This window comes from Macadamia integrifolia, chromosome 8, assembly GCF_013358625.1.
Source record: "Macadamia integrifolia cultivar HAES 741 chromosome 8, SCU_Mint_v3, whole genome shotgun sequence".
NCBI classification, from domain to species: domain Eukaryota; kingdom Viridiplantae; phylum Streptophyta; class Magnoliopsida; order Proteales; family Proteaceae; genus Macadamia; species Macadamia integrifolia.
The window spans coordinates 9,792,419-9,812,536 of record NC_056564.1 but is presented as its reverse complement, the minus strand read 5'-3'; the positions used below and the strand labels follow the sequence as shown (position 1 = coordinate 9,812,536).

General features: G+C 37.5%; 2 protein-coding genes across 4 annotated transcripts in view; both read left to right on the top strand.

Annotated features, from left to right (window-relative positions):
* The first annotated feature begins 5,039 nt into the window (after nucleotides 1-5,039).
* On the top strand, nucleotides 5,040-11,023 carry LOC122085851 (EEF1A lysine methyltransferase 1). The gene is made up of 4 exons (XM_042654447.1): nucleotides 5,040-5,482; nucleotides 9,741-9,899; nucleotides 10,088-10,169; nucleotides 10,526-11,023. Exons 1-4 carry the CDS (start codon nucleotides 5,114-5,116, stop codon nucleotides 10,672-10,674), a joined length of 759 nt encoding a protein of 252 aa, XP_042510381.1. The 5' UTR covers nucleotides 5,040-5,113; the 3' UTR covers nucleotides 10,675-11,023.
* A 2,418-nt stretch (nucleotides 11,024-13,441) lies between these two features.
* The window catches only part of LOC122086551 (rhomboid-like protein 15), a 29,321-nt gene continuing 22,644 nt past the window's right edge, over nucleotides 13,442-20,118 (top strand). For 2 of the 3 annotated variants that reach the window (XM_042655463.1, XM_042655462.1), the window contains exons 1-6: nucleotides 13,442-13,596; nucleotides 14,344-14,509; nucleotides 18,038-18,341; nucleotides 18,623-18,655; nucleotides 18,766-18,857; nucleotides 18,993-19,066. In XM_042655463.1, the coding sequence (XP_042511397.1) occupies nucleotides 13,573-13,596; nucleotides 14,344-14,509; nucleotides 18,038-18,341; nucleotides 18,623-18,655; nucleotides 18,766-18,857; nucleotides 18,993-19,066 (693 nt within the window). In that variant the 5' untranslated portion in view covers nucleotides 13,442-13,572. Of the gene's footprint in view, nucleotides 13,597-13,623; nucleotides 13,689-14,343; nucleotides 14,510-18,037; nucleotides 18,342-18,622; nucleotides 18,656-18,765; nucleotides 18,858-18,992; nucleotides 19,067-20,118 lie in introns of those variants that run through there. The other variant, XM_042655464.1, reaches the window with a different exon arrangement.

Sequence of the window (20,118 nt, the reverse complement as noted above, 5' to 3'; positions counted from 1 at the left end):
GGTTTTGTGGACATTGAACAGACGGGAAATTTTTTTAACAATAAAAAAAAAAGGAAAATTGAGGGGGATTCAGCCCATCTATGATCATTATTACTCTATCCCCATTATATGAAGTTAACAATATCCTTCACACTATCGCAATGGATTCATATCTTCTACGATGAGCAATGAGTGACAGTGATAATTCAATGGTTAAGAGGGTCCTGACATGCACCAAAACTGTTAACTCCTCATTGTTGCTCACTGCCTCTCTGCAGGGGATTTTTGTGGTTATCTCAATACTCATTCAAAAGCACCCTAACTTATGGACAATGGATTCTTGATCAAATAGTAAATTTAGGGCAGATGTTTCCCATGGCATAATAACATAGGCATTAAACTAATGAGCCCACTTGTGAAATTGTGGGAGAGGGATATGGAATCCACCTAGGAAAATAAATCACTATTTCAAATAACTAGTTTGGGTTTATGTCATAAAATTATGCGATATAAACTATTTACTTAAGAGACTCATGGAAAGATTTAGAGATTGCAAGACTGATTTCCATTTGGTATTTGATAGCTTATAAAAAAAAAAAAAAACTTATGACATAGACCCTATAAAGTTAAAATGGTAGGTACCATATAATCAAAATATCTCAAGTGAATATGTTAATGTAATTAAACATATCTATAATGATGTGGTGACTAGTGGACTAGTGTAATAATTGTGTTGGGAGTCAAAGTATTGAATTCTCAATCACCATTGCGTACGTGCATAATCAATTTCAAGTGTCCCTATTTGTTTGCGCTTATCATCGATGAATTAACTAGAGACATTCAATATGAGGTTCCATGTTGTATGTGTTTTTGTCAACAAGACAAAAATTGAGATTAGCGTGAAGTTTGAATTATGAAGATCAATCTTGGAACCAAAAGGTTTACAGATAAGAAAACAAAGACATTATATATGGTAAGTAACTTTAATTACATAAGGACAGATAATGAGCTAGTGAAAATTGATGAGAGGGAAGTTAGGCGAAGTGATTATTTGAAGTATTTGGGCTCAACCATAAACAACAGACAATGATATAGATGATGATGTTTCATAAATAATAAAAATAAGTGTAATTTACAACGCCACCCCCTGGAGAATGCCAATATTAGAGGGACACCCCTTCTCTTTCACCAAATTGCCGTCAGTCTATGTTAAGTGATGTTGTGAAATGAGAATTTTGCCCTTACGAGTAAATGCCCTTATCACTTTCTCTTCCTGTTCCTTTTCCATACCTCAACCTGCGAGTCCAACAAGATCCAGACTACCCGAGCTGTTGTCGTCGGTAATTTGTGCTCATTCCATCGACGGCGAGTGGTGCTGCCTCCAATGGTCCCTCAGCCGGGCCTCGATAGAAACCATTATCAAAAGGGTTGGTAGCAGTTGCAGCCAAAATGAGTAATTCTCGTCAAGGATTTGATTACCCATTTGGAGAGAAAAGGTGCAAGTCTCCATCAGCAGTATTTGGATTAATGAGGCCGGATCTGTTGGTGGCGTGCTAAACTCTGGTGGCGGACATGGAGGCAGAGGCGACGGCGGCAGTGGAGAAGGAGGATGTGAGGGGGAAGGTTTGGCGCCTTCGCTGGAAGGGTTTGCAGTCGCTGATCGATCAGGTATAAGTGATCTTCTTCTCCAACTTAGTGACTCACGCGATATGCCATATCAGGGAACTTGAGAAGTAGAGAAGGGGAGCGGTGTCAACGTGGTGGAAGGAGTGGTGTTAGCAGCGACGGTATGGAAAACTCAACCATCGAACCTCCGATGTAGAATCAAGAACCAAGGTCTAGAGATCCATATGATTTCACTGCCGATAAGTCCATTAAGAGCCCATGCAAGTCTCCATCGTCGGTATTTGGATCAATGATGCTGGATCTGTCGGTGGCATGCTATGCTCTGGTGGCAGACATGGAGGCAAAGGTGGTTGTGGTGATGGAGAAGGAGGAGATGAGGGAGAAGGTTTGGCGTCTTCACCATAAGGGGTTGTAGCCGCCGATCTATCAGGTATAAGGGATCTTCTTCTCCAACTCAATGATTCACTCGATCGGATTGAGTTGTGGGTTTCATTGTTCAATCAAATTTGGGAATACAGCCATTAAGGGCAATTTCGGTATTTCCCTATTTTTAAGGGCAAAATATGAATTGCCGATGTCAGCATTCTTGATATATTTTGTAACGCTGACTGATGGCAAAGGGCCCGAGTCCAATTTGGTGAAAGAGAGGGTGTGTCCCTCTAATATTGGTACTATCCAGGGGTGGCGTTGTAAATTACCCTAAAAATAATATAGATGGAGTGGAAAGGTGTGTCCGGACTGCTTTGTTACCATTATGTTCATTTAAAACTTAAATACAACTTTATAAGACACTCATATGATTGACTATGATGTATAGTGCATAATGTTGGTAGTTAAAAAGCATCGTGTACATAAACCTAGTATAGCAAATATGAGACTGTTGAGATGGATGAGTGGTAAAACTATGAAAGACAAAGTAATGAATAGTCGTATTAGAGTTGATAGGCATCATATATGAATAATGATACATAATAAGTTACAAGGAAGTCGTTTGAAGTAGCGTGACCATATCCAACATAGGCATCTAGATCCTTCAATATAGAGGAGCGATTTGATTCAAATTAGATGACCTAAAAAAGCTAGGGGTAGACTTAAAATGACCTTATGAAAAGTAGTGATAAAAGACATGTATAGATGTCGAATGGAGTTGATTGGAGAGCGACGATCTATATTTTCGACCCTATTTAGTTGGGATGAAAACTAGTTGTTGTTTTTCCCCACGACAGTAATGCAGACCATCGGTTTTGTAGAAGAGAGCCCATTTGGTATGGGAAAATGTGTGTCACTGTGGGATTCGTTGGTCAAAACACCATGAGAAATAATCCACGCACTAATGTTGTGGGGATTTTTTCCCATAGATATATTAGATCACTTAAGGTCGAGGGCAAAGACTAGGAAAAAGGGTCACGGAGGTTGATGAATTTGTGGAAGGACTAAGAATCAAGGGAAAGAAACCTGTGCTACTCTATATGGCTAAATTAATTTGCTATTGGATGTGATGAGAAGTTCGTGGTTGTCTGTATCACTGTTATACTTGTCTTGAATCTTGATGAGAAATACTTGTGCATTTGCTTTAATTACAAGGGTTTTTAGATCACATTGCTTGTATACGATGGTACATGATATAAAGTAATGCGATTATTACCCTAAGTTAATTTACATGGAAATAAAACTAAAACTAAAACTAAAAGCAAATAAATGTTCCAACATGCGAGAATCTTTGGACCCTCGTTTTCACATCCCACTTATTAGAGATCTTGTCTCTAGGCTTCGTAACGAAGCTTACATACTCAAAACCATCCATTATGTTACATACATAAAAAATAAAACAAAAGGGCTCCAAATACACGTTCCTACAAGCCAATCTACCACCTTTTGATAGTCTGTCCGTAGTATGACGTGCAAACACCCCAATTATTTTGCTCTTTGTAACCCATGACAAACCCCTCGAGCCTCCACTATTGTGAACTCCCTATTAACCACTTCACCACAAAAAAAAAAAAAAAAAAAAAAAAAAAAACTCCCTATAAACCATTATTAACAAATGATACCATAAAGCGAGAGTTAACCAATAACAATATGTCCAACTCCATTGGACCTTTCTTAATTGGCAGACAGTAGAGTTGGACTATCACATAACCCGTGGCAACATGAAGGGATGAGTGTTGGAACGAGGGTCAAACACGATGTGGATATCATACTACACAACACGAGCAGAGATGAGGGGGAGCCGATTACAGAGGATCAACAAGTGGCAGTCAACAAACAATGGATTGGTCAGCAAAACGAGAGTGAATGAGGAAGGTTAGAATTGACTTCTACAATCATTTATCTCCCACACATCCACAAGTCGAGAGCTACAAGTTAACTAATATAAACAGAATGACAAATATTCAAGTCACAATCACACTTATAAATAGTCCAAATTAAATAGGAGGGGTTCAACCTGACATGTTTAAAAATGGCAAAATTTCAATACATATATACAAGACTGCGTTTAGTAGTCATCCAAAAAAATGTTTATGGCGTTTTTCCTTTAAGGGGGGGGGGGGGGGGGGATGGGAAGAAGGAATAAACTGTTTGGTGTCTACTTTATGTTTTTTCGATTTTCTAAAAAAAAAAACGTTAGAAATGATAAATGACAGAACATAGAAACTTATGTTCTGACATTTCAATGTCGTTCAAAATGGACCAAAACGGGGGATTTTAATAAAATCGTTTCGGATAAAAAACCTCCACAACTGAAGCCATTTCCAACTCTTTGCGAACAAATAAAAAAACTCTTCCACAACCCCTAGTTCTAAAACACTGGTAAAAAGTCTCATTCATCTTCTTTCTTCCATCTTTCTTCTCTTCTTCTGTCTACTCTCCTCCATTTTCTTCATCTTGAGTTGTATCAAGGTTTTTATTATTTGTGTAGAAAACCTAGGTAGTCCCTCCTCTTTCCGCACATAGAGGATTCCTCCACCGTGGGTTTGAAGTTTGAACATGAAGGTATGGCCAACACATAAAGGATAATAAAAATATGTTTTTCACACTAGATCAAGTTAAATACTAACAGGGCCCAACAACCAAAATCATTTTGATAAAATCACAAGATAAAAAACATGCTATTCAATTTCAACTTCCTTACAACCCTAACTTTAATATGGGAATATAGACTTTATTTTGTTTGGGGGAGGGGGGATGTTGGTTAAATTATGTTATCTTCGCTATTAAAGTTGACAAGTGGTCTATAGAAATTATCCAATAACAATAGGTGGTCCGTGGTCTGTAGAATGAAATGATTTTAATTGTTTTTATTTGTTGTTTGGTTTAATTAATTAATTACTTCTTAAACTTGTTTTAGAAAAAAATATTCGAGTGAAAGTGGGCCCCATCATTCCCCGAACGAAGGGAATATCAGACACTGTAGTTTATGACCCGATGGTTACGAACAGTGTCGGGAATCGGGATCCAGCGACAAGATTCTTCAGGACAACGCCCTAACGCATTTAGTGCCGTTTACATGGCTAACGAGTCGAAACGGAATAGCAGTGGTCTAGCCTTAAGGAGTAGCCGGAGAGAAATGGAGGCGGAAGGATTCGAGACGACGAAAATCATTGTTGAAGAAGATGACGATGACCCACCAATGTTAAGTTCTCAAGCTCTGGAAGCATTGAAAGAGTTTATGAACGAACAGCAGAGCATTGTTGACGAATCCGTAGAGATCGAAAGCTCTGAAGTTGCTCTAGTGGCGGAGGATTGGAGGTTGAGTCAGTTTTGGTACGATCGAGAAACCGCCGCGGCAGTCGCGGAGGAGGTTCGCAATCTCAGTTTGATTACGGCTTCCCCTGTCGCTTGCATTGCTTGCCCGACCCTCTATGCGTATCTCAAGGTATGGAGATTTGAAGTTTCTTTTCATAGTTTTCCACTCGAGCTTTGTATAGATTGCCTTCTAAAATATTATTCAGCTTGTTTTCCTTTTGGAAATGACTATTTAAGGGAACCAATTTGATTTTATGCCAAGAAGTTCTACCATGAAGCTATTTCATTACTTGGGAGGCTCAGGAAAGATGTAGAGAGGGTATGAAGGATCTCCATATGGTCTTTATTAATCTCGATAAGCATATGAGGGCCCTACAGATTTAATACGGTAGATTCTAGAGAGGTAGGTCACAGATTTGAAACTTAGAAACGGGCCTCTTCTGCAAAGCAGGTGTAAGGCCTGCAGTAACAGGAGCCTCGTGTATTGAGTTCCTTTTTTTTTTTTTGTTAGATATGAAGGTTTCAAGTAAATATGTGAACATAATTAAAGATATGTATGATGATATGGTGACTAGTGTAGGAATGGTGGGGGTCTAGGTAGTGAATCCTCAATTACAATTGGGTCACATTAAGGATTTCCTTAAGCCCTTATTTGCTTGCATTTATCATGAATGATTTAACTAGAGACAATCCAAAATGAGGTTCTTTGGTGTATGCTTTTTGCTAATAATATTGTTGAGGTTTCTTGGTGTATGCTTTTCGTTTATGATATTGTTTTGGTGGACAAAAAAAAAGTAGAGATTAACACCAAATTGGAGCAATGAATATTAACCTTGGAATCAAAAGATCTAAAGATAAGTAGATCAAAGACGGAGTATATGGTGTGTAACTTCATTCACACTTAGATGTCTACTGAGATGGTGAATGTTGATGAGAGGGAGATTCTGCAAAGTGATTATTTTAGGTATATGAGCTCAATCATAAGTAAAGAAGATGAGATAGAGGATGGTGTTGCTCAAAGAATTAAAATAGGTTCGCTAAAGTGGAGAGGTGCGTCCAGAGAGTTGTGTGATCGGCGTATTCCTTAGCTTAAAGGAAAGTTTTATAGGTCTATCATGCAAGTATACAACTAGCTATGATGTATGACGCAAAATGTTGGCCAGTTAAGAAGCATTAAACAGATAACCTAAATGTAGTTAGATGAGGATGTTGAGATTGATGTGTGGCAAAACTAGGAATGAGAAAATAAGGACCATATAAGAGTTGAGTTGGGTGTAGATCTGATTCATGATAAGCTACGAGAATGTCGTTTGAGGTGGCATGGCCATGTTCAATGGAGGCCTTCGAATGCTTTAGTATGGAGGAGTGATTTGATTCAAATTGGAATATCTAAAAGAGCCAGGGGCAATGCCTAAAATAACGCTGGGAGAGGTGGTGAGGAAAGACATGCATAGCCTAGGCCTTATACCTGATATGATCTCAAATAAAGCTGATTGGAGCACAAGGATCCATGTAGCTGACCCCATTTAGTTGGGATAAAGCTTTCTTGTTGTTGTTGTTTCTTTTATTCCTCACTTTTTTTTTTTTGGTTGTTTCAACCTTATGGGCTTCATGGATTATTTTGCATAGCTTTAGTTCTTTACTGAAACAAGACAGTAGAATTTTATTTTATTTTTCTCTCATCTTCCCTTTTAGTACTCTTTGTATGTTGTTATTGGCTCCCCACCCTGTTTTTTATAGTTTGCGTTATTTTTTGTCAAGTGTGACAACCTAATTGCAACTCTTAGGATTTAGCTTGGAAACCATTTTATATCTGTGCATGGCTCATTTGCATTCAAATCATACGTTGTGGCTACATTCACGTATTCTGCGAAATATTAATAACTAAAGAAGTATAGTATCAGAATTTGCATTCAAATCATACGTTGTGGTTACATTCACGTAATCTGCGAAATATTAATAACTAAAGAAGTATAGTATCAGAACACATTTTAATTAATTACCAATTGTACTTGGCAACGTCATTTTCTTTTTGGGTTTGGAATGCCAATTCATTTATTACAAATCTTATCAAAGGACACAATTTGAACACTCTGTGAAGTGATAAAAGTAGTAGAATTTGCGCGTGTTTGGAAATATATCTGTCAAGTGACAAAATTTGAGTGCAGACCTTTACTAAAATGTTTTGGAATTAAATGTCATGCCAAGGGCATTATTTCTCTGGGCTTCTTTTCAACTAAAAACCAGATTCATCCATTCATTTTATTTGTCTACCTGGAGTCCTGGAGAATTTTATGGTAGGATGTCATTACTGGTAGCAAGATCTCGTTTATTAGGAGACCTAAGTTTAGTAACTCTAAGGCAGATCCATTAGTGGTTAGACCGAGAAGGGGTGAGACACTTTGCGGAACATGTCATTGGCATGATGTGGATTGTGCTTGTGTGTGCGTGTGTGTTTGTGTTCTACTGGATTATGTTCTTGTACTGTGATTAACTTGCACAGTATTTTCCAGCCAATAAAATCCTTTGTCTCTCATTAAGAAAAAAAGAAAAAGGAAAAAAAATAAACAACTCACTCTGAGATCATGGTTAGGATAAGACAGGTCCTGATGTCCTTTATTGGTGCTTCACTCAATGATTTCTAACTTCTAAGTAGTCTTTTAGTTGAATCAAGGAGAGGCATGTCACATGTGTTTTCCTGCAAGAAGGATGCGACACAAATTATTGAGAAAGAAAAGCTTACCTGCTAGAGATAACTTTTTGAAAAGTGAAACAAAGAAGGAATTTGCTGAATTTTAAATGATGCTTTAGAAAGAAAAGAAAAGATAAGAATACTAATTTACCGATGGTCGTGACATATGTTGGTAATCCGAAGTAATTGAATGCAGCAGAAGTCTAACCTTTGCTGCTACTCCACCTCTTTTGCCATTACCTACTCATGCGAGGGAAAAAATGGTCAACAAAGGTACGGACGTACGGGTAAACATATTTGTTCTAACCAGAATTCTTTATTTGTATCGTCCATCGAAGTGGAGGCAAAAAATTCTTTGCTTGATCAATACAAAGTACAAAGTATGTCATTCTCATTTTATTTGGGATAGTGATCATGTTTTCTCCAATCATATATGGGTAAACATATTTGTTCTAACCAGAATTCTTTATTTGTATCGTCCATCGAAGTGGAGGCAAAAAATTCTTTGCTTGATCAATACAAAGTACAAAGTATGTCATTCTCGTTTTATTTGGGATAGTGATCATGTTTTCTCCAATCATAACGTCAAAGTGCCTCTCTATGTTTTATAGAAACTTATTTTCAGGATGAGATTATCTCCTTGCTTGGCATTGCACCCTATGTGGCCCTTATATTAGCAATACCTGAATAATTCGTAAATAGAATGCTACACCTATCCCATGTTGTTTCCTAGTTTGGTCTACAGTTAGTAAATGTGTGAATGAACATAGCTATTGAGCACTTGTCCCAATAGAAGTTTTAGCTCACTTGAGACCTAGATATTTGTACTACTTACTAAATTAAAAAAATAATAATAAAAAAAAATAAAAAAGGAAAATTAATGTGTCTGAAGTAAAGGAAACTTTAAAGAAAATTAAAATAGGTAAAGTTGTTGGTCCAGATGGTATTCCGGTAGAGGTGTGGAAGAGCTTAGGAATTAGTGGAATAACTTGGCTAATTAAGTTGTTTAATAAGTTTATGAATTTATGAGCACCAGAAAAGTACCAGATGGATGGAGGAGAACCATTGTGGTACAACTTAGTTCTCTTAAGATCAATATACTGATCCCAACCCCCAGACTGAAAAGCCTACACTTTGACCATGGTATGCTGAGCAGCTGAAGTGCTCACTGTTCGATAAGTAATCTCTATAACCACTTGGCTTGGAAGGGTATATTTATCAACAAAACGATCTGTATACCTAACCAGCTGAACCACCTCCACGAGTAAGCACAGCATTTCCTATCTGATGGGTGTCCCCTCTTCCTTATCTATTAGCTTCTTTTATTCTGTAAGATTGGCGTAAATCAAACAGGGAGTTCAGTCGAAGTTTACTTAATAAAAGGAGTTTCTTCTCTTGGGAGAAAAATGGTTACTTTTTTCAGGATTCTGATGTTGATCACTTCTAACATATTACAGATGTTAATTACTGTCTTTATGTTAGGACTATGTATTTTTCCTTCTGTTCAACTAACTGCAAGCCAAGTTTATGCATCTGTTCCATTCGCTCATTAAATATTGTGATTTGTGAGTCAACATCATTGTTCTCTGTCGCATTTGACACAGCTGTTTATTATATTTTTTTGGAGGTAAGTTTACTGTTCTTTCTCCTCCTTTTAGTTGGCTTAGTAACGTGTATATTTTTATCTGAATTTCAGAAATATTATCCTGACATCTCTGTGCAACTACTTGAGTATGACAAACGTTTTGAGCAATATGGAAGAGATTTCACATACTATGACTACAACCAACCCAAAGAGTTACCGCTGGAAATGAGGCATGGTTACAGAGTTATTATTGCAGATCCTCCATACTTGGTGAGGGTGTAGTTGTATAGCTAGGAAAATGCTGCTATGATTGGTTTTACTTGTGATGCTCTTTTTCGTCTTATTTTGTTCTCCCTCACTTTTCTAATGTCAGTTTTGGTTCCCACTTCCCCCCTCTCCCCCCAAAATAATTATTCGGCAAACTAGGTATTCTTATTTTGGTTGACTTGTGGTGGCAGAGCAAGGAGTGTCTAGAGAAAGTTGCTGAAACAATGACATATCTTGCACAGCCAGGGGAATGCTACTTGCTTCTGCTCACAGGTAGGATTTTTTTCTTTCTTTATTGCTTTATGGTTTTTTGCAAGGATTTTTATGAATGTGGTGTGTGCTAGAGCAGAAATATTGATATCTTGTCAAATTTTGCATGTCAGTAAATTTCCTTGACTGTTCGTCATATTTTCATAGAATCTAGAAAGCATGGTATTATGATCAATGGAGACTTAGCCTAGGTATATGGATGCATAATTCAGTGCACCCAGCAATAATATCCATATCCCTGGAGGAATTCACTGTAATCGTTGAGCTAATACTTTTATATTCAATCTCGAGGGATATTTTTTAATTGCATAATTTATACTTATCGATGATACCATTAAGTGCTATTGTGTTTTTTGTAGGGGAAGTGCAAAGGGAGCGAGCAGCTGAGATTTTGAACTTGTATCCATGTGGTTTCAGGCCTCAGCACTCTAGCAAGCTTGGAAATGATTTCCGGCTGTTTACAAACTATGACCCAAGGGAGAGATTAGGTGGGTGGGAGCGAGACTAGTAGGTAACATGGTCTTTCGATATACAGAAACAGATAACTAAGATCATCTTAGAAGTAGTGAGGAAAGACATGTAGAGTTTAGGTATTGACTCTAGTATGACCTCAGATTGAGCTGTTTGGAGGGCAATGATCCATTTAGCCGACCCCATTTAGTTGGGAAAAGGCTGAGTTGTTGTTGTTTATCTCATGAGTTTTGGACTACGAAGTTGTCACGGTGGGCTATGGCATGTGCAACTAAGAGGACCTTTTATTTCTTGAGGAATCAGAAGTTCGGTTTATATAAAATTAGTTCAAACAGTTATAATGTATGTTTCGGGTTAAATTAAGATCTTGTACATAATTAAGATCATTTGATCTCATGGTCCCTTATCTCCTTTCTCCTTCTATCTGAAAATATGTGTGTGTGTGAGTTGGGAATTCTGGTGCAGAAATCAGATGAAGATTTTTCAAATGGTAAGTTACGTAAAAAAGAAAAGCTTTGAATTCTGGCAATATGGTTTCAATTGGTGATATTAGTACTTACATGGGACCATAAGATTTGCACTACTGTGCTGGTTAGGGGAAAAAATAAGCTCAGTTAATATGATTTGAATCTGCAGGGAATGCTGAAAGTGGGATTGCTTAATGGGTTCCCACCAAAGATTACTCATATGTTCAAAATCAATATGATTTGATTCTGTTGATTAGGTGCTTCCCCATGTTCAAATTTCTAATATAGCTAGTACTGTATTTGGAGTTATAAATCAGCCAACCCGATAGGAGGATAAATCTTTTATTCCCTTGGTGGAAGTGTGATGTTTTAAAGTGGATAAGAGGAACCTAAGAAGCCACCATCAGCACCAGCTCCTTAATTTGTTGTCCAGACTGTTTTTCCTGTTCTTTCAAGCCTGCAAATATTCCTGCAACCACCAACTCTAAGCATTGTGTATTAGGGATCAATTTGATTCCAACTGGAGAAGCTAATCAACTTTAAGGCATGCACTGAAATGGATGCACCATCATTGGTGAGGAAACACCTAATGGACATTTTGCAGAAATGATGAGCCAATTAGGGAGTAGGAGAGTCATAAAATTGCAGAACTTCATGACCTATTTCAGGTAGGTTCTTAAGAGATCAAATGAAGGTAAATTTGGCATGGATGGTCTTTAGAACGTGTGCTGCCTGTGCATTTATTTGGATGACTGGAAGCAATTCAGGCAACTTAATCAAATATTCAGATCAGATGGCTAAAAATCATTTGGTTCCTCTTGGAAACCAAAGAACACCACATCATCCAGATGCCCCAGATGAAATGAAGCTCGCATCAGACATTAGTGAAGCTGAAACATCATTGTCAAAATCACAAACATCTAGTTAGGTCAGGCAGCAATTGGTACTCTTCCTCCCCGTTTTCTTATCTTTCACTGTCAAAGTGAGAATCAGAGTAGGCTAAGGGCCCGTTTGATAACATTTTTGCCGTTTCTGTTTCAAGAAATGGTAGAAACATAAATTTCCGTTTCTAGAAATAGAAATGGAATTGAAGGTGTTTGATAAGTCATGTTTCTAGAAGTTGATAGTAATGAGCGAAATAATGGTCACGAGTCATTTCCAGAAACTGCTACTTGTTTCGCCTGAGTTGTTTCTTGAACCATAAATAAGTAGAAATTTTAATTTTTATTTTTAAAAACGAGTGAAACAAAAAAGTTTTATCAAACGTTTTTTGTTCCGTTTCTGCCATTTATGAACACAAAAACGGTAGAAACGTGTTTTTTGAAACGTTATCAAATGGGCCATAAGCTACCTCGATCCCTAAGTCATGTACTCTTCGAGGATGGTGGGGACTCACAGGCTTTTGGATGTAAAAGTCTTTAGTCCATAAACGCGTTTCTTGAAACTTTATCAAATGGGCCCTAAGCTACCTCCATCCCTAAGTCATGTACTCTTCAAGGATAGTGGGGACTCACAGGCTTTTGGATGTAAAAGTCCTTAGTCATTTGTTTGACGAATTTCTTGAAGTCTTTAGCGGGCATGACCTTTTGAAGGAGTTTGTTCTTCAACTTTCTATTATTCTTAGAACCTGATGCTTGACAAGGTCTAATTCTGTGAGGAGACAAGGTTGAAGTTTGATGTTGTTGGGCAGCCCTTCTAGCAACAAGTTTCTTGAGAGTTGTGGAAATTGTGATCCCACTTCACAATATCATTTTCCTTTCAGCAACCAATAGTTGAACAGTCTAGTTAGACCATGGTTTGAGGGACCGGTATCAGATCAGATTTTAGGGTAATCCCATATCAGTGGATCGATATGGATTAGAGGTCAAAGAAAAAAAAAAAGTGATTTAAAAAAATAAACACAGGTAAATTTGTCTAATTTGGTCTGATTCCGGGCAATTTGGATTATCGGATTGATATCTACCGAAACCGTTCTTGATCCCGATACGATTACTAAAACCGTGGCCTGGACTCTGAAGTCTCCGGACTTTGAAATAGTTATTCCAGCCGGATAAAATGATGAGTGGTTAGAGGCTACGGTCCCCACCCACCAACCAGATCAACTAAAAAGGATAAAATCCAAGCGTGTTTTGAAAATCAGAATAGACCACTCAAAACTGTCACTTAGATGCTTTTTCTTTTCACTTGATTAGATGTGCAGTGTTTAATTTGCTCCATTGAGACTCACCAAATCTGATCTCACTTGAGCTCAGCCGTTGACATTCGGAGTACGCCGTTGGATCCACGATATCCTACGGCATGGAATTGAGATTTAAAGACAACGTGCCTCATGTTGATATAATACTCTCGGGACTACCGTCAACCCCTGAATTCCCGAGAAGATCCCGAGAACGAGTGCCGAGCGAAGACGAGTACTTAAGGATTCCGTAGCGGGAAATTTTGGCAACAAGAACGCATTGAAAAGAAAGATGAGATCAAACATTGTTTCAGAGGTAAGCAAAGTGGATGACTCTCCAGTCTTCTACATACTTCTTCTGCTAATCTTGTCTCTGCTTAGATCTGGAACTAATGGTTTGCTTGATCGGTATGGTTTCATTTCTAATCAGCAAAGTGGATTACTCTCCACTCTTCCACATATTTCTGCATTTTTTTGTCTTTGGATAATGCTTAGATCTGGAACTAATGGGTTTCTTAATTGGTCTGGCTTCATTTTTTGAAAAATTTTTCTTGCATTCTTCTCCTCGTATTTCTTGACAGTCAGATGTGAGAAAACCCTACTTTTTTGTTGTTGGAAAACTGCTGACAGTATTGTGCTTTCTTCACTCCAGTCTATTATAGTTTGCATTTAGGATACGAAATGGAGTTATTTGAGCTCTGGGGGATAGCGTTTTAACTTATATGATTCTATTTTTGTAGAGGAAGATTAGTCTTAGAAGGCCTTAGTTGCTGGTTTTGGTCGGGATTGGGTTAAAATTGTAGGAAGCGATTAAATTCTGTTTCTGAAGCTTTGGCATTTATGTTTAATTCGATTGAAATTTATTCGGTGCCATACCCAATTAGTTTCATGTTGGGAGAAAAACAAATTTCTGACTGAACAATGGTCCCGAGTGTTTCATCCAAAAAAAAAAAAAAAAAATGATCCCGATTTCCAAATGTTTGTTATGAAGGAATTACTAAAATTTTCTTTCCACTCTGTATGTTTTTTCTTATCACGCTTGCTTGCATTTTATGGTTTACAGGCAGGATTGCCTACTAGGTTGAGCCAGTGGTGGGAAGGAATTCCATTCCTAACTTCTGCTGTGGTGATTGTCTGTGGGATTATTTACTTGGTGTGCCTTTTGGTTGGATATGACTCCTTCATCGAGATATGCTTCTTGCCCTCTGCGGTGGTTTCTCAGTTCCAAGGTACATTCTAGTTTCAAACACTCAGTTTTCTCCTTTTAATTAGTAAATATCAAACAAAGTTATGCATTGCTACAGGCTTGTCATATTCGTTTTAAGTTTGAATTTCCTGTAGATTGTATCTTTTATTTATTATTTGTCTTCATTTTATTTTAGAGTAAGTAACTGTTGAAGTGATGAAAATAAATGTTGGTGACAAAATCAAGTTATCTTATTCATATGAAGAAACGGTAACAAATATGTTGGTTATTTAAATACCTTATAGAAAATGAAGTTGAAGTATTGAATATAAGAGAAGCAAATAAAATGTTGTAAGAAAAAAAAATGAATTGTAAACCTTAGAATTAGGTCCTTTAAAGAAATAGAGAGAGAGAGGAGAAAAAAAACATGGAAAAATATATGAAAAATGTTGAGGAAACTGGTATTAGTACAGTGCTAGAAAAGAAAGAGGAGGAAGAGGAGAAGACAAGAAAAGAAGAAGTAAATAATGCAAATTATAAAGACCTATACTAGAATGAAATTAATTCAGAAAAGTTGGTTATCTTCCTTTCATTCTAGAGAAGAAACTCAGACTAGGTATTGGGTCGCAGTCCTCTCTCCTCAACGTAGTTTGGTGACAGCAGGGCTGAGAAACTGAGACCTGAACCTCTTCTTCACGTTTCAAAGATGGCTTGGGGGATTGCAATGACCATATCCCTACTAATATCTGGGTTATAGGGTTTTCTAAGAACCTTAGAGAGATCAGAATCAAATTTAGAAAGATATTAGTTCCTTCTTCAACCCTAGGGCTTGAAATTTGTTAAGAAAATTTATATAAATCAGATATATATAATTTTTTTTTTTTTGAGTTTTTTAGCCGCTCTAGCCATTCTAGGTTCATCATAAGCCTCACAAGATATTGGATCAATGATAAGAGGTCAAAAGGTCCAAAATGAAAATCATGCCATCATGGTTCTAAAGGGAGTCCTAGATTGAGAAAATCTGTTGAAAAAAATTCAAAAATCCTGTTGCATCTCTGTTTCGTCTTGGCAGGCCCTAGCAGCAACCTTCTGTTAGTTATCAGCAGTGTGGGATGGGAATGCTGTTTATATCAGCTAGAAATTTCTTATATTGCCTATTACAGCCTTGTTGTTGGCACCTTTGTGGTAGATTGCCTGTAAATTTGTTGTCCTTATTGAAACCAGATGAATTTCTTTGGCTTGATACGTGATTTAAAGACATTCCTACTAAGTATTGACATATAATGTGGTGAAGAAAATTGATGAGAGGGGGATTCTATAAAGTGATTATTTTAGGTATCTGGGTAATGTAAGAATGGATTTGACAACCAAACCAAGACCCAAGACTGCAGGAAAGTTAAACCAAAGAACAACCAATAACCACCCAATAGTAGACAGCAACAACAGTCCAACTTAAACCAGTCAACAGTCCTTGAAAAACCAGAATTATCAGATCCAGAATCTAGAATTTCAGGTGGCAGAGTTTGCACCAACAAATAGAATTTCAGCAACAGAAATAGAGTATTTGAATAAGGTCCAATTAGAATCAAAATACCACAGGAATAGATAACCAAATCAGAACTTGATTCTGACAGCAGGTCCTGAGATCTGATAGTAATTTTTGGAACTTCAGTAGAGTATTATTAAGGAACTAATAACAAATCTAATTACTGATTAGAAGGTCCAGTTCAGTGGAGAATCAAAAAAGCAGTCACTTCAACACAGATTAAAGAAAACAGAAATCAAATATGGGCAGAGAACACTTTTGGCCAGAATTGAAGAAAATTTAGAACCAGACAAACCCCTGGTCTGATCAACACCAAACTTGGATTGAGTCCTCCTCTGGTTGATCCTAACAATCGACCAGAATCATAAGGCCATCGGGTGGCCAGAACTCCCAACAGAATAGGTCGACAAAATAGGGAAGAACAGAGATTCAGAACCCAAAAAAATTCTGCAGAATGGTTCAGTTACTTACCTGTTCTGCTGGAGAAGATAATCCAATAAAGAAAACCAGAAAATAATAGCAATCCACTCGGACTTCTCGCCACAGAGTGTCGATTGGATCAAACACCAATCCATAGGCCTTGATCAAACACAAGGAACAGTCAGGGTTACCCAGCGGCAGCAACAAGAGAGTTGTTTCTTATTAGTAAAAAATCGTGGCTCATAAAAGAGTCATATTCTTTATTTATAATGATGGGGAGGGTTTACAAATAATAGTAACTCAGAGTTACTAAAAATTGATTACTAGAAGTTACTAAAAACTGGAAATTGGAATCTAATGAAAATAGAAACTAGTCTTGACAGAAATTAGAAACTAACAATGACTTGAAATTAGAAACTAATTCAGGACTTCAAAATAGAAACTAAATAACTAATTAGTAACCCCATCAGCAGCCCAAATCATGGGCTGACTTGGACCAGATTTGGGTTAACCCAGTCAGCCACTTGGGTTGACCTTGGTCTTGGTTCTCCTTGTGTAAACCCTTGTCGGTACTGCATCACTGGGCTTAATCATAAATAAAGAAGGTAATATAGAGGATGATGTTTCATAGATAATTAAAATAGGATGGTAGAAGTGTAGAGGTGCGTCCAAAGTATTGTGTGACCGTCGTATTCTGTTAAAACTTAAAGAAAATTTTTATAGGATACTCATATGATCGGTTATGATGTATGTTGCGGAATGTTGGGCAATCAAAAAACATTATGTAGATAAACGCAGTGTAACAGAGATGAGGATGTTGAGATGGATGTCTAGCAAAACTAGGAAGGATGAAGTAAGGAATGATCATATTAGAGTTGATTTGGGAGTAGCTCCGATATATGATAAGTTACGAGAAATTGTTTGAGGTGGCATAGCCATGTTCAATGGAGGCATTTTTGGATGCTCCAGTGGGGAGGAGTGATTTAATTCAGATTGAAGGAACTAAAAAGAGCCAGGGGCAGACCTAAAATGACCCTAGGAGAAGTGGGGAGGAAAGTCATGCATATGTTAGGTCTTATATCAAGTATGACCACCTTGAATAGAGCTGATTGGAGGGCAAGGAAGTAGTAAAATGTTTTGAGTCTATGTACATTCAATTCCGACTGATCCATCCAAGATTAATGAAATAAGAAGCATCTGTCACTGAATTATCTATTTACTCATGGAAGGTACCTTGATCATTCTGAGCCTCGGAGGACTTGTAAAATTTCACGTGCTAGTCAATTCCCACTTCTCGGTTATTAGAAATCTATGTTCTTCATGCTGGATACCTGTAACATCATTCTTCTGTGGAAAAGAAAAATGATGTGTATATCCTGATTTATGTTACCATAAGAAGTTTGTATAATCAGCTATCTGTATCTTCTTTTAACTGCAGTTAAGTCCCTACCATTATGCGAATTCTGTGTTGTTGGACATGAACTTCAAATTTCAGTATCTTGTAATATTTTACTCATGCAGTCTGTTCCTAGTCCTATATTTGTAACTCACACTTCTGTCTCTGATCCTTCATTTGTGATCTGACTTTCTTCTTGTTTCTGGCAGTTTACAGGATTTACACATCTGTTCTTTTTCATGGTTCACTGCTGCATGTTATGTTTAACATGATGGCTTTGGTACCTTTGGGTACTGAGTTGGAAAGGATCATGGGATCTGTCCGCCTATTATATGTGATGATTTTATTGGCTACAAGCAATGCGCTACTTCATCTTTTTATTGCTCTATTGGTGGCTCATAATCCTTTTCATCCTTATCCATACTTTATGAACGAGTGTGGGATAGGATTTTCCGGAATCTTGTTTTCTATGATCGTTATAGAGACAACTTTGAGTGGAGTTCAATCTAGAAGGTTGGTGCCATCAAGTGTTTAGCATTTGAGTGAATACAATTTCATGTTACATGAGTGATAGTGTCATTCTCATGGGCTATATATTGAATTATAAAGCTTCCGAGGTTTTTATTGTCTTTGAAGAAAATGAACATGCACAGTTGCACACGAACACCATTGTTTGATATTGAGAAGGATCATCCCAAACATTAGTGCATCCCATCATTTAAAGCATTTTAATGCTTCATTGTATTTCACATGGTGTTGACCTCTTCTAATGAAATGTATCCTCTTTCTTGCAGTCTGTTTGGGTTATTCAATGTTCCTGCGAAATGGTAAATGCATTAGTATTCTCTGTGATGTTCATGGTATTCTTTTGTTTTTTTGTTTCACTACTAGGATTGCTTCTAGATGCTGTATTTTGACTTTAAAGGTTTGTTTTCAGGTATGCATGGATCTTATTGGTTGTCTTCCAGCTTCTCATGACAAACATCTCATTACTGGGGCACTTATGTGGAATCTTGTCTGGATTTGCATGTCTGTTAACACTTTCTTTCATGTTTACCCACTGTCTATTTGGAACTGTTTGTTTTTCTACTGTGATATTTTATATTGGTAGTAATTTAGAAACTCATATGAATTACTTACCGGGCAGTATCTTTATGTTTTCAGATACATACGGATTGTTCAACTACTTATTACCTGGACCATCCTTCTATTCTTCTATCGAGAGCTCGTCATGGCTTGTAAGTTCTTCCGGTGGAGTAGCTTCTGTCTCAGAAAGTGCACATTTCTGCTTAATTATCTATAATTTACATGTAGTATTTTGTGCAGTGTTGTTTGGATAGCATCCTGATTCATCTGACCTGTGTGGTGTGCAAACAAGTCAATCCAGGGAGGCTTAGGGCCAGTCAATGTAATCATGCTTGCTTTAGTTTGTTTTGTGTCGTTGAATGGCTGGTAGAGTCGTAATCAATTGGGGAAAGCTCATAAAGTTTGATGATTTCTAACCAAATATGTTTCGATCATGTTGGAGATTTCAGTGTCCCATTTATGTAGATACAGTTGCACTTACCTGGTTGGACCAGTAGGGCCGACTGTGGAAGCCAAGGGCCAAGAAGAACTGGTCCAGCCTAGGTTTTTGGTCCAACAAGGGCTGGTAGTAGTTAGTTTTACATTATGTCTTTTATTTGTCTTTAAGTAGGATACGTAGGAGGTAAAGAAGTAGGTTTATGTTTGAAGTCTAAGTAGGAGTTCATTTCAGTATTAGAGTCCCTTTATATACTTACATAATGTTTAATTTTTAGAGTGAATTTAATTTTTAGATTAATGAATTTGTGCGTGGTGTGTGATCCCCTTCCCCCTTTTGTGCGATTTTCCCTCTTCTCCCTAAGCCTACTCCATCAATTTGTTATCAAAGCCGAAGGATTCATTCCCTTGCTCTATTGAAGCACAACTTCATCCCACAACCCATCCTTGCAACTCCCACACTACTCCCTTTAACTCCATATTCTCCCCCATTCCCACTCCCCGCAACCCCCTATTTTCTCCCCCATTCCCTGTTTCGGCCCTACTGAGAACACCTCTCCATCTCTCTTCTCCATTCCCGTTCTCTGTTCTCATAGGGACTTAAAAAAAAAGAAAAAAAAAAAAAAGAAAAAAAAAGAGAAGAAGAAGAAAGAAAAAAAAGACAGCAGCAAGAGAAGAAGAGAGTCGACAGAGAAGCCGGCAAAACCCCTGCCGACCTCTTCTCAATCGAGTTCTCTGCTGGGTTCCAGTAGTGAAAAAAAAAAAAAAA